This window comes from Chiloscyllium plagiosum, unplaced genomic scaffold (genome assembly GCF_037043375.1).
Source record: "Chiloscyllium plagiosum isolate Xiang-an unplaced genomic scaffold, Cpla_swu_hap1 HiC_scaffold_44, whole genome shotgun sequence".
NCBI lineage: Eukaryota > Metazoa > Chordata > Chondrichthyes > Orectolobiformes > Hemiscylliidae > Chiloscyllium > Chiloscyllium plagiosum.
This window is the reverse complement of record NW_028270182.1, coordinates 10096484-10110573: the sequence shown is the minus strand read 5'-3', so window position 1 is coordinate 10110573 and position 14090 is coordinate 10096484. Positions and strand designations below refer to the sequence as shown.

General features: G+C 58.7%; 1 protein-coding gene across 2 annotated transcripts in view; it reads left to right on the top strand.

Annotated features, from left to right (window-relative positions):
* LOC122544334 (polyunsaturated fatty acid 5-lipoxygenase-like) overlaps positions 1-14090 on the top strand; it is a 56719-nt gene that overhangs the window by 22973 nt on the left and 19656 nt on the right. For both annotated transcript variants that reach the window (XM_043683515.2, XM_087983071.1), the window contains exons 3-5: positions 12501-12585; positions 12925-13047; positions 13915-14021. In XM_043683515.2, the coding sequence (XP_043539450.2) occupies positions 12501-12585; positions 12925-13047; positions 13915-14021 (315 nt within the window). The remainder of the gene's footprint in view (positions 1-12500; positions 12586-12924; positions 13048-13914; positions 14022-14090) is intronic.

Sequence of the window (14090 nt, the reverse complement as noted above, 5' to 3'; positions counted from 1 at the left end):
GAGGTGAGGACGATGAGGGAGTGGGCGGCGTGCAGAGGTGAGGACGATGAGAAAGTGGGCGGCGTGCAGAGGTGAGGACGATGAGGCGGGAGGAGTGCAGAGGTGAGGACGATGAGTGAGTGGGCGGAGTGTAGAGGTGAGGACGATGAGAGAGTGGGCGGAGTGTAGAGGTGAGGACGATGAGAGAGTGGGCGGCGTGCAGAGGTGAGGACGATGAGAGAGTGGGCGGCGTGCAGAGGTGAGGACGATGAGAGAGTGGGCGGCGTGCAGAGGTGAGGACGATGAGAGAGTGGGCGGCGTGCAGAGGTGAGGACGATGAGAGAGTGGGCGGCGTGCAGAGGTGAGGACGATGAGAGAGTGGGCGGCGTGCAGAGGTGAGGACGATGAGAGAGTGGGCGGCGTGCAGAGGTGAGGACGATGAGAGAGTGGGCGGCGTGCAGAGGTGAGGACGATGAGAGAGTGGGCGGCGTGCAGAGGTGAGGACGATGAGAGAGTGGGCGGCGTGCAGAGGTGAGGACGATGAGAGAGTGGGCGGCGTGCAGAGGTGAGGACGATGAGAGAGTGGGCGGCGTGCAGAGGTGAGGACGATGAGAGAGTGGGCGGAGTGTAGAGGTGAGGACGATGAGAGAGTGGGCGGAGTGTAGAGGTGAGGACGATGAGAGAGTGGGCGGCGTGCAGAGGTGAGGACGATGAGAGAGTAGGCGGAGTGTAGAGGTGAGGACGATGAGGGAGTGTAGAGGTGAGGAGGATGAGGCGGTGGGTGGAGTGTAGAGGTGAGGAGGATGAGAGAGTGGGAGGAGTGTAGAGGTGAGGAGGATGAGAGAGTGGGAGGAGTGTAGAGGTGAGGAGGATGAGAGAGTGGGAGGAGTGTAGAGGTGAGGAGGATGAGAGAGTGGGAGGAGTGTAGAGGTGAGGAGGATGAGAGAGTGGGAGGAGTGTAGAGGTGAGGAGGATGAGAGAGTGGGAGGAGTGTAGAGGTGAGGACGATGAGAGAGTGGGCGGAGTGTAGAGGTGAGGACGATGAGAGAGTGGGCGGAGTGTAGAGGTGAGGACGATGAGAGAGTGGGCGGTGTAGAGGTGAGGACGATGAGAGAGTGGGAGGAGTGTAGAGGTGAGGACGATGAGAGAGTGGGAGGAGTGTAGAGGTGAGGACGATGAGAGAGTGGGCGGAGTGTAGAGGTGAGGACGATGAGTGAGTGGGCCGAGTGTAGAGGTGAGGACGATGAGGCGGCGGGAGGAGTGTAGAGATGAGGCGGTGGGAGGAGTGCAGAGGTGAGGACGATGAGAGAGTGGGCGGAGTGTAGAGGTGAGGACGTTGAGGCGGTGGGAGGAGTGCAGAGGTGAGGACGATGAGAGAGTGGGCGGAGTGTAGAGGTGAGGACGATGAGAGAGTGGGCGGAGTGTAGAGGTGAGGACGATGAGGCGGTGGGCGGAGTGTAGAGGTGAGGACGATGAGAGAGTGGGCGGAGTGTAGAGGTGAGGACGATGAGAGAGTGGGCGGCGTGCAGAGTTGAGGACGATGAGAGAGTGGGCGGAGTGTAGAGGTGAGGACGATGAGAGAGTGGGCGGAGTGTAGAGGTGAGGACGATGAGAGAGTGGGCGGCGTGCAGAGGTGAGGACGATGAGGCGGTGGGAGGAGTGCAGAGGTGAGGACGATGAGAGAGTGGGCGGAGTGTAGAGGTGAGGACGATGAGAGAGTGGGCGGAGTGTAGAGGTGAGCTCGATGAGTGAGTGGGCGGAGTGTAGAGGTGAGGACGATGAGAGAGTGGGCGGAGCGTAGAGGTGATGACGATGAGAGAGTGGGCGGCGTGCAGAGGTGAGGACGATGAGAGAGTGGGCGGCGTGCAGAGGTGAGGACGATGAGGGAGTGGGCGGAGTGCAGAGGTGAGGACGATGAGGGAGTGGGCGGAGTGCAGAGGTGAGGACGATGAGGGAGTGTGCGGAGTGCAGAGGTGAGGACGATGAGAGAGTGGGCGGAGTGCAGAGGTGAGGACGATGAGGGAGTGGGCGGCGTGCAGAGGTGAGGACGATGAGAAAGTGGGCGGCGTGCAGAGGTGAGGACGATGAGGCGGGAGGAGTGCAGAGGTGAGGACGATGAGTGAGTGGGCGGAGTGTAGAGGTGAGGACGATGAGAGAGTGGGCGGAGTGTAGAGGTGAGGACGATGAGAGAGTGGGCGGCGTGCAGAGGTGAGGACGATGAGAGAGTGGGCGGCGTGCAGAGGTGAGGACGATGAGAGAGTGGGCGGCGTGCAGAGGTGAGGACGATGAGAGAGTGGGCGGCGTGCAGAGGTGAGGACGATGAGAGAGTGGGCGGCGTGCAGAGGTGAGGACGATGAGAGAGTGGGCGGCGTGCAGAGGTGAGGACGATGAGAGAGTGGGCGGCGTGCAGAGGTGAGGACGATGAGAGAGTGGGCGGCGTGCAGAGGTGAGGACGATGAGAGAGTGGGCGGCGTGCAGAGGTGAGGACGATGAGAGAGTGGGCGGCGTGCAGAGGTGAGGACGATGAGAGAGTGGGCGGCGTGCAGAGGTGAGGACGATGAGAGAGTGGGCGGCGTGCAGAGGTGAGGACGATGAGAGAGTGGGCGGCGTGCAGAGGTGAGGACGATGAGAGAGTGGGCGGCGTGCAGAGGTGAGGACGATGAGAGAGTGGGCGGCGTGCAGAGGTGAGGACGATGAGAGAGTGGGCGGCGTGCAGAGGTGAGGACGATGAGAGGGTGGGAGGAGTGCAGAGGTGAGGACGATGAGTGAGTGGGCGGAGTGTAGAGGTGAGGACGATGAGGCGGTGGGAGGAGTGTAGAGATGAGGCGGTGGGAGGAGTGCAGAGGTGAGGACGATGAGAGAATGGGCGACGTGCAGAGGTGAGGACGATGAGAGAGTGGGCGGCGTGCAGAGGTGAGGACGATGAGAGAGTGGGCGGCGTGCAGAGGTGAGGACGATGAGGCGGTGGGAGGAGTGTAGAGGTGAGGACGATGAGAGAGTAGGCGGAGTGTAGAGGTGAGGACGATGAGGGAGTATAGAGGTGAGGAGGATGAGGCGGTGGTTGGAGTGTAGAGGTGAGGAGGATGAGAGAGTGGGAGGAGTGTAGAGGTGAGGAGGATGAGAGAGTGGGAGGAGTGTAGAGGTGAGGAGGATGAGAGAGTGGGAGGAGTGTAGAGGTGAGTAGGATGAGAGAGTGGGAGGAGTGTAGAGGTGAGGAGGATGAGAGAGTGGGAGGAGTGTAGAGGTGAGGAGGATGAGAGAGTGGGCGGCGTGCAGAGGTGAGGACGATGAGGCGGTGGGAGGAGTGCAGAGGTGAGGACGATGAGTGAGTGGGCGGAGTGTAGAGGTGAGGACGATGAGTGAGTGGGCTGAGTGTAGAGGTGAGGACGATGAGAGAGTGGGCGGCGTGCAGAGGTGAGGACGATGAGAGAGTGGGCGGCGTGCAGAGGTGAGGACGATGAGAGAGTGGGCGGCGTGCAGAGGTGAGGACGATGAGAGAGTGGGCGGAGTGTAGAGGTGAGGACGATGAGAGAGTGGGCGGAGTGCAGAGGTGAGGACGATGAGAGAGTGGGCGGCGTGCAGAGGTGAGGACGATGAGAGAGTGGGCGGCGTGCAGAGGTGAGGACGATGAGGGAGTGGGCGGAGTGCAGAGGTGAGGACGATGAGGGAGTGGGCGGAGTGCAGAGGTGAGGACGATGAGGGAGTGGGCGGAGTGCAGAGGTGAGGACGATGAGGGAGTGGGCGGCATGCAGAGGTGAGGACGATGAGAAAGTGGGCGGCGTGCAGAGGTGAGGACGATGATAGAGTGGGCGGCGTGCAGAGGTGAGGACGATGAGGCGGGAGGAGTGCAGAGGTGAGGACGATGAGTGAGTGGGCGGAGTGTAGAGGTGAGGACGATGAGAGAGTGGGCGGAGTGTAGAGGTGAGGACGATGAGAGAGTGGGCGGCGTGCAGAGGTGAGGACGATGAGAGAGTGGGCGGCGTGCAGAGGTGAGGACGATGAGAGAGTGGGCGGCGTGCAGAGGTGAGGACGATGAGAGAGTGGGCGGCGTGCAGAGGTGAGGATGATGAGAGAGTGGGCGGCGTGCAGAGGTGAGGACGATGAGAGAGTGGGCGGCGTGCAGAGGTGAGGACGATGAGAGAGTGGGCGGCGTGCAGAGGTGAGGACGATGAGAGAGTGGGCGGCGTGCAGAGGTGAGGACGATGAGAGAGTGGGCGGCGTGCAGAGGTGAGGACGATGAGAGAGTGGGCGGCGTGCAGAGGTGAGGACGATGAGAGGGTGGGAGGAGTGCAGAGGTGAGGACGATGAGTGAGTGGGCGGAGTGCAGAGGTGAGGACGATGAGCGAGTGGGCGGCGTGCAGAGGTGAGGACGATGAGAGAGTGGGCGGCGTGCAGAGGTGAGGACGATGAGAGAGTGGGCGGCGTGCAGAGGTGAGGACGATGAGAGAGTGGGCGGCGTGCAGAGGTGAGGACGATGAGAGAGTGGGCGGCGTGCAGAGGTGAGGACGATGAGAGAGTGGGCGGCGTGCAGAGGTGAGGACGATGAGAGAGTGGGCGGCGTGCAGAGGTGAGGACGATGAGAGGGTGGGAGGAGTGCAGAGGTGAGGACGATGAGGCGGTGGGAGGAGTGTAGAGATGAGGCGGTGGGAGGAGTGCAGAGGTGAGGAAGATGAGAGAATGGGCGACGTGCAGAGGTGAGGACGATGAGAGAGTGGGCGGCGTGCAGAGGTGAGGACGATGAGAGAGTGGGCGGCGTGCAGAGGTGAGGACGATGAGGCGGTGGGAGGAGTGTAGAGGTGAGGACGATGAGAGAGTAGGCGGAGTGTAGAGGTGAGGACGATGAGGGAGTGTAGAGGTGAGGAGGATGAGGCGGTGGGTGGAGTGTAGAGGTGAGGAGGATGAGAGAGTGGGAGGAGTGTAGAGGTGAGGAGGATGAGAGAGTGGGAGGAGTGTAGAGGTGAGGAGGATGAGAGAGTGGGAGGAGTGTAGAGGTGAGGAGGATGAGAGAGTGGGAGGAGTGTAGAGGTGAGGAGGATGAGAGAGTGGGAGGAGTGTAGAGGTGAGGAGGATGAGAGAGTGGGAGGAGTGTAGAGGTGAGGACGATGAGAGAGTGGGCGGAGTGTAGAGGTGAGGACGATGAGAGAGTGGGCGGAGTGTAGAGGTGAGGACGATGAGAGAGTGGGCGGTGTAGAGGTCAGGACGATGAGAGAGTGGGAGGAGTGTAGAGGTGAGGACGATGAGAGAGTGGGAGGAGTGTAGAGGTGAGGACGATGAGAGAGTGGGCGGAGTGTAGAGGTGAGGACGATGAGTGCGTGGGCGGAGTGTAGAGGTGAGGACGATGAGGCGGCGGGAGGAGTGTAGAGATGAGGCGGTGGGAGGAGTGCAGAGGTGAGGACGATGAGAGAGTGGGCGGCGTGCAGAGGTGAGGACGATGAGAGAGTGGGCGGCGTGCAGAGGTGAGGACGATGAGAGAGTGGGCAGCTTGCAGAGGTGAGGACGATGAGGCGGTGGGAGGAGTGTAGAGGTGAGGACGATGAGTGAGTGGGCGGAGTGTAGAGGTGAGGACGATGAGGCGGTGGGAGGAGTGCAGAGGTGAGGACGATGAGAGAGTGGGCGGAGTGCAGAGGTGAGGACGATGAGGCGGTGGGAGGAGTGCAGAGGTGAGGACGATGAGAGAGTGGGCGGAGTGCAGAGGTGAGGACGATGAGAGAGTGGGCGGAGTGTAGAGGTGAGGACGATGAGAGAGTGGGCAGAGTGTAGAGGTGAGGACGATGAGGCGGTGGGAGGAGTGCAGAGGTGAGGACGATGAGAGAGTGGGCGGAGTGCAGAGGTGAGGACGATGAGGCGGTGGGAGGAGTGCAGAGGTGAGGACGATGAGAGAGTGGGCGGAGTGTAGAGGTGAGGACGTTGAGGCGGTGGGAGGAGTGCAGAGGTGAGGACGATGAGAGAGTGGGCGGAGTGTAGAGGTGAGGACGATGAGAGAGTGGGCGGAGTGTAGAGGTGAGGACGATGAGGCGGTGGGCGGAGTGTAGAGGTGAGGACGATGAGAGAGTGGGCGGAGTGTAGAGGTGAGGACGATGAGAGAGTGGGCGGCGTGCAGAGTTGAGGACGATGAGAGAGTGGGCGGAGTGTAGAGGTGAGGACGATGAGAGTGGGCGGAGTGTAGAGGTGAGGACGATGAGAGAGTGGGCGGCGTGCAGAGGTGAGGACGATGAGGCGGTGGGAGGAGTGCAGAGGTGAGGACGATGAGAGAGTGGGCGGAGTGTAGAGGTGAGGACGATGAGAGAGTGGGCGGAGTGTAGAGGTGAGCTCGATGAGTGAGTGGGCGGAGTGTAGAGGTGAGGACGATGAGAGAGTGGGCGGAGCGTAGAGGTGATGACGATGAGAGAGTGGGCGGCGTGCAGAGGTGAGGACGATGAGAGAGTGGGCGGCGTGCAGAGGTGAGGACGATGAGGGAGTGGGCGGAGTGCAGAGGTGAGGACGATGAGGGAGTGGGCGGAGTGCAGAGGTGAGGACGATGAGGGAGTGTGCGGAGTGCAGAGGTGAGGACGATGAGAGAGTGGGCGGAGTGCAGAGGTGAGGACGATGAGGGAGTGGGCGGCGTGCAGAGGTGAGGACGATGAGAAAGTGGGCGGCGTGCAGAGGTGAGGACGATGAGGCGGGAGGAGTGCAGAGGTGAGGACGATGAGTGAGTGGGCGGAGTGTAGAGGTGAGGACGATGAGAGAGTGGGCGGAGTGTAGAGGTGAGGACGATGAGAGAGTGGGCGGCGTGCAGAGGTGAGGACGATGAGAGAGTGGGCGGCGTGCAGAGGTGAGGACGATGAGAGAGTGGGCGGCGTGCAGAGGTGAGGACGATGAGAGAGTGGGCGGCGTGCAGAGGTGAGGACGATGAGAGAGTGGGCGGCGTGCAGAGGTGAGGACGATGAGAGAGTGGGCGGCGTGCAGAGGTGAGGACGATGAGAGAGTGGGCGGCGTGCAGAGGTGAGGACGATGAGAGAGTGGGCGGCGTGCAGAGGTGAGGACGATGAGAGAGTGGGCGGCGTGCAGAGGTGAGGACGATGAGAGAGTGGGCGGCGTGCAGAGGTGAGGACGATGAGAGAGTGGGCGGCATGCAGAGGTGAGGACGATGAGGCGGTGGGAGGAGTGTAGAGGTGACGACGATGAGAGAGTAGGCGGAGTGTAGAGGTGAGGACGATGAGGGAGTGTAGAGGTGAGGAGGATGAGGCGGTGGGTGCAGTGTAGAGGTGAGGAGGATGAGAGAGTGGGAGAAGTGTAGAGGTGAGGACGATGAGGGAGTGGGCGGAGTGCAGAGGTGAGGACAATGAGGGAGTGGGCGGAGTGCAGAGGTGAGGACGATGAGATAGTGGGCGGCGTGCAGAGGTGAGGACGATGAGGGAGTGGGCGGAGTGTAGAGGTGAGGACGATGAGTGAGTGGGCGGAGTGTAGAGGTGAGGACGATGAGGGAGTGTGCGGAGTGCAGAGGTGAGGACGATGAGGGAGTGGGCGGAGTGCAGAGGTGAGGACGATGAGGGAGTGGGCGGAGTGCAGAGGTGAGGACAATGAGAAAGTGGGCGGCGTGCAGAGGTGAGGACGATGAGAGAGTGGGCGGCGTGCAGAGGTGAGGACGATGAGGCGGTGGGAGGAGTGCAGAAGTGAGGACGATGAGAGAGTGGGCGGAGTGTAGAGGTGAGGACGATGAGAGAGTGGGCGGAGTGTAGAGGTGAGGACGATGAGTGAGTGGGCGGAGTGTAGAGGTGAGGACGATGAGGGAGTGTGCGGAGTGCAGAGGTGAGGACGATGAGGGAGTGGGCGGAGTGCAGAGTTGAGGACGATGAGGGAGTGTGCGGAGTGCAGAGGTGAGTACAATGAGAAAGTGGGCGGCGTGCAGAGGTGAGGACGATGAGAGAGTGGGCGGCGTGCAGAGGTGAGGACGATGAGGCGGTGGGAGGAGTGCAGAGGGGAGGACGATGAGTGAGTGGGCCGAGTGTAGAGGTGAGGACGATGAGTGAGTGGGCTGAGTGTAGAGGTGAGGACGATGAGAGAGTGGGCGGCGTGCAGAGGTGAGGACGATGAGAGAGTGGGCGGCGTGTAGAGGTGAGGACGATGAGTGAGTGGGCGGAGTGCAGAGGTGAGGACGATGAGAGAGTGGGCGGTGTGCAGAGGTGAGGACGATGAGAGAGTGGGCGGCGTGCAGAGGTGAGGACGATGAGTGAGTGGGCTGAGTGTAGAGGTGAGGACGATGAGAGAGTGGGCGGTGTGCAGAGGTGAGGACGATGAGAGAGTGGGCGGCGTGCAGAGGTGAGGACGATGAGAGAGTGGGCGGTGTGCAGAGGTGAGGACGATGAGAGAGTGGGCGGCGTGCAGAGGTGAGGACGATGAGGGAGTGGGCGGCGTGCAGAGGTGAGGACGATGAGAGAGTGGGCGGAGTGCAGAGGTGAGAACGATGAGGCGGTGGGAGGAGTGCAGAGGTGAGGACGATGAGTGAGTGGGCGGAGTGCAGAGGTGAGGACGATGAGGGAGTGGGCGGCGTGCAGAGGTGAGGACGATGAGAGAGTGGGCGGAGTGCAGAGGTGAGAACGATGAGGCGGTGGGAGGAGTGCAGAGGTGAGGACGATGAGAGAGTGGGCGGCGTGCAGAGGTGAGGACGATGAGAGAGTGGGCGGCGTGCAGAGGTGAGGACGATGAGAGAGTGGGCGGAGTGCAGAGGTGAGAACGATGAGGCGGTGGGAGGAGTGCAGAGGTGAGGACGATGAGTGAGTGGGCGGAGTGTAGAGGTGAGGACGATGAGGGAGTGGGCGGCGTGCAGAGGTGAGGACGATGAGAGAGTGGGCGGAGTGCAGAGGTGAGAACGATGAGGCGGTGGGAGGAGTGCAGAGGTGAGGACGATGAGAGAGTGGGCGGCGTGCAGAGGTGAGGACGATGAGAGAGTGGGCGGCGTGCAGAGGTGAGGACGATGAGAGAGTGGGCGGCGTGCAGAGGTGAGGACGATGAGAGAGTGGGCGGCGTGCAGAGGTGAGGACGATGAGGGAGTGGGCGGAGTGCAGAGGTGAGGACGATGAGGGAGTGGGCGGAGTGCAGAGGTGAGGACGATGAGGGAGTGGGCGGAGTGCAGAGGTGAGGACGATGAGGGAGTGGGCGGCATGCAGAGGTGAGGACGATGAGGCGGGAGGAGTGCAGAGGTGAGGACGATGAGTGAGTGGGCGGAGTGTAGAGGTGAGGACGATGAGAGAGTGGGCGGAGTGTAGAGGTGAGGACGATGAGAGAGTGGGCGGCGTGCAGAGGTGAGGACGATGAGAGAGTGGGCGGCGTGCAGAGGTGAGGACGATGAGAGAGTGGGCGGCGTGCAGAGGTGAGGACGATGAGAGAGTGGGCGGCGTGCAGAGGTGAGGACGATGAGAGAGTGGGCGGCGTGCAGAGGTGAGGACGATGAGAGAGTGGGCGGCGTGCAGAGGTGAGGACGATGAGTGAGTGGGCGGAGTGTAGAGGTGAGGACGATGAGAGAGTGGGCGGCGTGCAGAGGTGAGGACGATGAGAGAGTGGGCGGCGTGCAGAGGTGAGGACGATGAGAGAGTGGGCGGCCTGCAGAGGTGAGGACGATGAGAGAGTGGGCGGCGTGCAGAGGTGAGGACGATGAGAGAGTGGGCGGCGTGCAGAGGTGAGGACGATGAGAGAGTGGGCGGCGTGCAGAGGTGAGGACGATGAGAGAGTGGGCGGCGTGCAGAGGTGAGGACGATGAGAGAGTGGGCGGCGTGCAGAGGTGAGGACGATGAGTGAGTGGGCGGAGTGTAGAGGTGAGGACGATGAGGCGGTGGGAGGAGTGTAGAGATGAGGCGGTGGGAGGAGTGCAGAGGTGAGGACGATGAGAGAATGGGCGACGTGCAGAGGTGAGGACGATGAGAGAGTGGGCGGCGTGCAGAGGTGAGGACGATGAGGCGGTGGGAGGAGTGTAGAGGTGAGGTCGATGAGTGAGTAGGCGGAGTGTAGAGGTGAGGACGATGAGGCGGTGGGAGGAGTGTAGAGGTGAGGACGATGAGAGAGTGGGCGGCGTGCAGAGGTGAGGACGATGAGAGAGTGGGCGGCGTGCAGAGGTGAGGACGATGAGAGAGTGGGCGGCGTGCAGAGGTGAGGACGATGAGGCGGTGGGAGGAGTGTAGAGGTGAGGACGATGAGAGAGTAGGCGGAGTGTAGAGGTGAGGACGATGAGAGAGTGGGCGGCGTGCAGAGGTGAGGACGATGAGAGAGTGGGCGGCGTGCAGAGGTGAGGACGATGAGAGAGTGGGCGGCGTGCAGAGGTGAGGACGATGAGAGAGTGGGCGGCGTGCAGAGGTGAGGACGATGAGAGAGTAGGCGGAGTGTAGAGGTGAGGACGATGAGGGAGTGTAGAGGTGAGGAGGATGAGGCGGTGGGTGGACTGTAGAGGTGAGGAGGATGAGAGAGTGGGAGGAGTGTAGAGGTGAGGAGGATGAGAGAGTGGGAGGAGTGTAGAGGTGAGGAGGATGAGAGAGTTGGAGGAGTGTAGAGGTGAGGAGGATGAGAGAGTGGGAGGAGTGTAGAGGTGAGGACGATGAGAGAGTGGGTGGAGTGTAGAGGTGAGGACGATGAGAGAGTGGGAGGAGTGTAGAGGTGAGGACGATGAGAGAGTGGGCGGAGTGTAGAGGTGAGGACGATGAGAGAGTGGGTGGAGTGTAGAGGTGAGGACGATGAGAGAGTGGGAGGAGTGTAGAGGTGAGGACGATGAGAGAGTGGGTGGAGTGTAGAGGTGAGGACGATGAGAGAGTGGGAGGAGTGCAGAGGTGAGGACGATGAGAGAGTGGGCGGCGTGCAGAGGTGAGGACGATGAGAGAGTGGGCGGCGTGCAGAGGTGAGGACGATGAGAGAGTGGGCAGCTTGCAGAGGTGAGGACGATGAGGCGGTGGGAGGAGTGTAGAGGTGAGGACGATGAGTGAGTGGGCGGAGTGTAGAGGTGAGGACGATGAGGCGGTGGGAGGAGTGCAGAGGTGAGGACGATGAGAGAGTGGGCGGAGTGCAGAGGTGAGGACGATGAGAGAGTGGGCGGAGTGTAGAGGTGAGGACGATGAGAGAGTGGGCAGAGTGTAGAGGTGAGGACGATGAGGCGGTGGGAGGAGTGCAGAGGTGAGGACGATGAGAGAGTGGGCGGAGTGCAGAGGTGAGGACGATGAGGCGGTGGGAGGAGTGCAGAGGTGAGGACGATGAGAGAGTGGGCGGAGTGTAGAGGTGAGGACGTTGAGGCGGTGGGAGGAGTGCAGAGGTGAGGACGATGAGAGAGTGGGCGGAGTGTAGAGGTGAGGACGATGAGAGAGTGGGCGGCGTGTAGAGGTGAGGACGATGAGAGAGTGGGCGGAGTGTAGAGGTGAGGACGATGAGAGAGTGGGCGGCGTGCAGAGGTAAGGACGATGAGGCGGTGGGAGGAGTGCAGAGGTGAGGACGATGAGAGAGTGGGCGGAGTGTAGAGGTGAGGACGATGAGAGAGTGGGCGGAGTGTAGAGGTGAGGACGATGAGTGAGTGGGCGGAGTGTAGAGGTGAGGACGATGAGAGAGTGGGCGGAGTGTAGAGGTGAGGACGATGAGAGAGTGGGCGGCGTGCAGAGGTGTGAAATGTAAGGGCTGCACAAACCGTCCTGTACTCACCTTCGCTGTCTTCAAGGACACTTTTTTTTTAATGTGCCTAAGTGTAAATTTGGACAACCTCATTGCATGGGCAGCCTGTACTGGCCAGTACTGGGGTTCACTTTGAACACATATCATCGAACCCACATAGTGTGGAAGCAGGATATTCAGCCTATTGTGTCCACATTTACCCTCCAAAGAGCATCCTGCCCAGACCCACCCGTCTCACCTTATAACCCTGCAAATCCCATAGCTAATCCACCTGACCTATGAATCTTTGGAATTGGGGAGGAAACCGGAGCAAACCCATGCAGACATGGAGAGAATATGCCAACTCCACACATACAATCGCCTGAGCCTGGGATTGAACCTGGGTCTCTGGTGCTGTGAGACCTCTGTGCTCACCACTGTTCGCTGTGCATTATGAATTGCAATCTCTGTTTTCGTGTGTATATTAGTATAGTGCATGTTTATCTTTTCTTTATTCATTCAAGTGATGAGGACGTTTATTATTCATACTGAGGGCAGTTAAGAGTCAGTTAAGACCGGGTGAGGATGGCAGTTCCCCTCCCTAAAGAACATTAGTGAACCAGACTGTTTTTTCCCACTATCCACAATGGATTCATGGTCATCATTAGACTTCTAACTCAAATTCCGCCATCTGCAGAGGAGGAATTTGAACCTAGGCCCTCCCCTTCGTGAACATTACCTGCGTCTTTGGAGTAACAGTCCAGCTATAATACCACTAGGCCATCATCTCCCCATTACTAGTATTCCCTACCTATAGTAATTGTAGTCCATGTTTTCGTGTGCATAGTAGCTTCTTTGTAAATTAATCGTGGTCCCTGTTCACATTGTAGTTTAAATAAGCCTTTTTTCTTTTGTTCTCACAGCAAAGAGACCCTGTGACGATGACAAGGTGCCTGACCTTAAGTCCCATCGTCAAAAGGAACTGCAGAACAGACAGACGCTGTACAGGTAACAGCAATCGGTCCGTCATAGAGGCCTGTATTATCATGTCCTAATGAAAACCAGGGCGAAGATTTCTCTGCTTTGTCAACACCAATGAGTCAACTGGTGTAGAAAGATAGTGGACACGTTGACAGATCACAGTGGGGTTGTGGGGAGCGGGTTGCAGTTCAATGGGGGTGGGATTCTTGGTGGTTGAAGCCACCACGGACGTGTTCATTTAGGGTTGGACACGAGGATGGGTGATGTGATGACCAGCCTCCCATTGCCCAGGCCTTCAGGATAACTCAGAACAGGGGAGTAAATGTGTACAGAACACGCTGTCACGGTTTCCTTCATGTGTCCCAGGTGGAAGTTGTGGAAACCAGGGGTAACCAAATGCATTGAGGCTGATACAGAGACAGACCTTCACCCAGATGTCAAATTTGATGACGATAGACGTTCTGACTTCAAACACTCATTCCATGTGGCGTGAGTATCACAAAATGGCTCCCACGGATAAGAAGGTAGGAAATATAGCCATGCTAATCAAAAAGAGAGGAAGCGGAGGAGACTGAGAACATAAAGGGCCGTTCGATGGTTGGCAAACAGACTATGATAAATCAAGAGGTTGCCCAGAGGAAAGCATGCAGCATCAATTAACATTTCGGGTTGAGTTAGCCTTACTCAGAATCTGATTTCTCTCCACAGATGCTGCCAGACCTGCTGAGCTTTACCAGCGATTTTTGTTTTTGTTTCTGATTTACAGCATCTGCAGTCCTTTCAGTTGTTACCCAGCATAAGGTGTCAATTCAACATGAGATTTATAAAATCATGAGGGGCATGGATAGGATAAATAGACAAAGGCTTTTCCCTGGGGTGGGGAAATCCAGATCTAGATGGCATAGGTTTAGGGTGAGAGGGGAAAGATATAAAAGAGACCTAAGAGGCAACTTCTTCACTCAGAGGTGCTGTGTGTATGGAATGAGCTGCCAGAGGAAGTGGTGGAGGCTAGTACAATTGCAACATTTAAAAGGCAATTGGATGGGTATATGAATAGGAAGGGTTTGAAGGGATATGGGCCGGGTGCTGGCAGGTGGGACTAGATTGGGTTGGGATATCTAGTTGGTATGGACGGGTTGGACCGAAGGGTCTGTCTCCATGCTGTACATCGCTATGACTCTATAAATCAGTTCCCTCTTCTCATGCAGCGTAAATTATTGTTCCCTTTGAGACTGGGTATTCTTGCCATTCTGTCCTGATAAGTGCAAGACTAAAAGCATTGACAGCACATCTCTCTCTCTGTTTCTCTTCATCAGTGTTCATGCCCAGTAAGTTAATCATTGCGCATTTGCTCAGTATAGGGGAACTTTTCTTGAAGAAGTTTGTGAACATGTTTGGAGACTCCTGGGACAGTCTGGAAAGCTTTCAAAGGATCTTCTGGCGAGTTAAGAGTGCAACAGGAAGTAAGTAATTGGGAATTTTATGGTTTAAGGCCAAGACTTGGATACTGAGAATCCTATAGACCAATACAA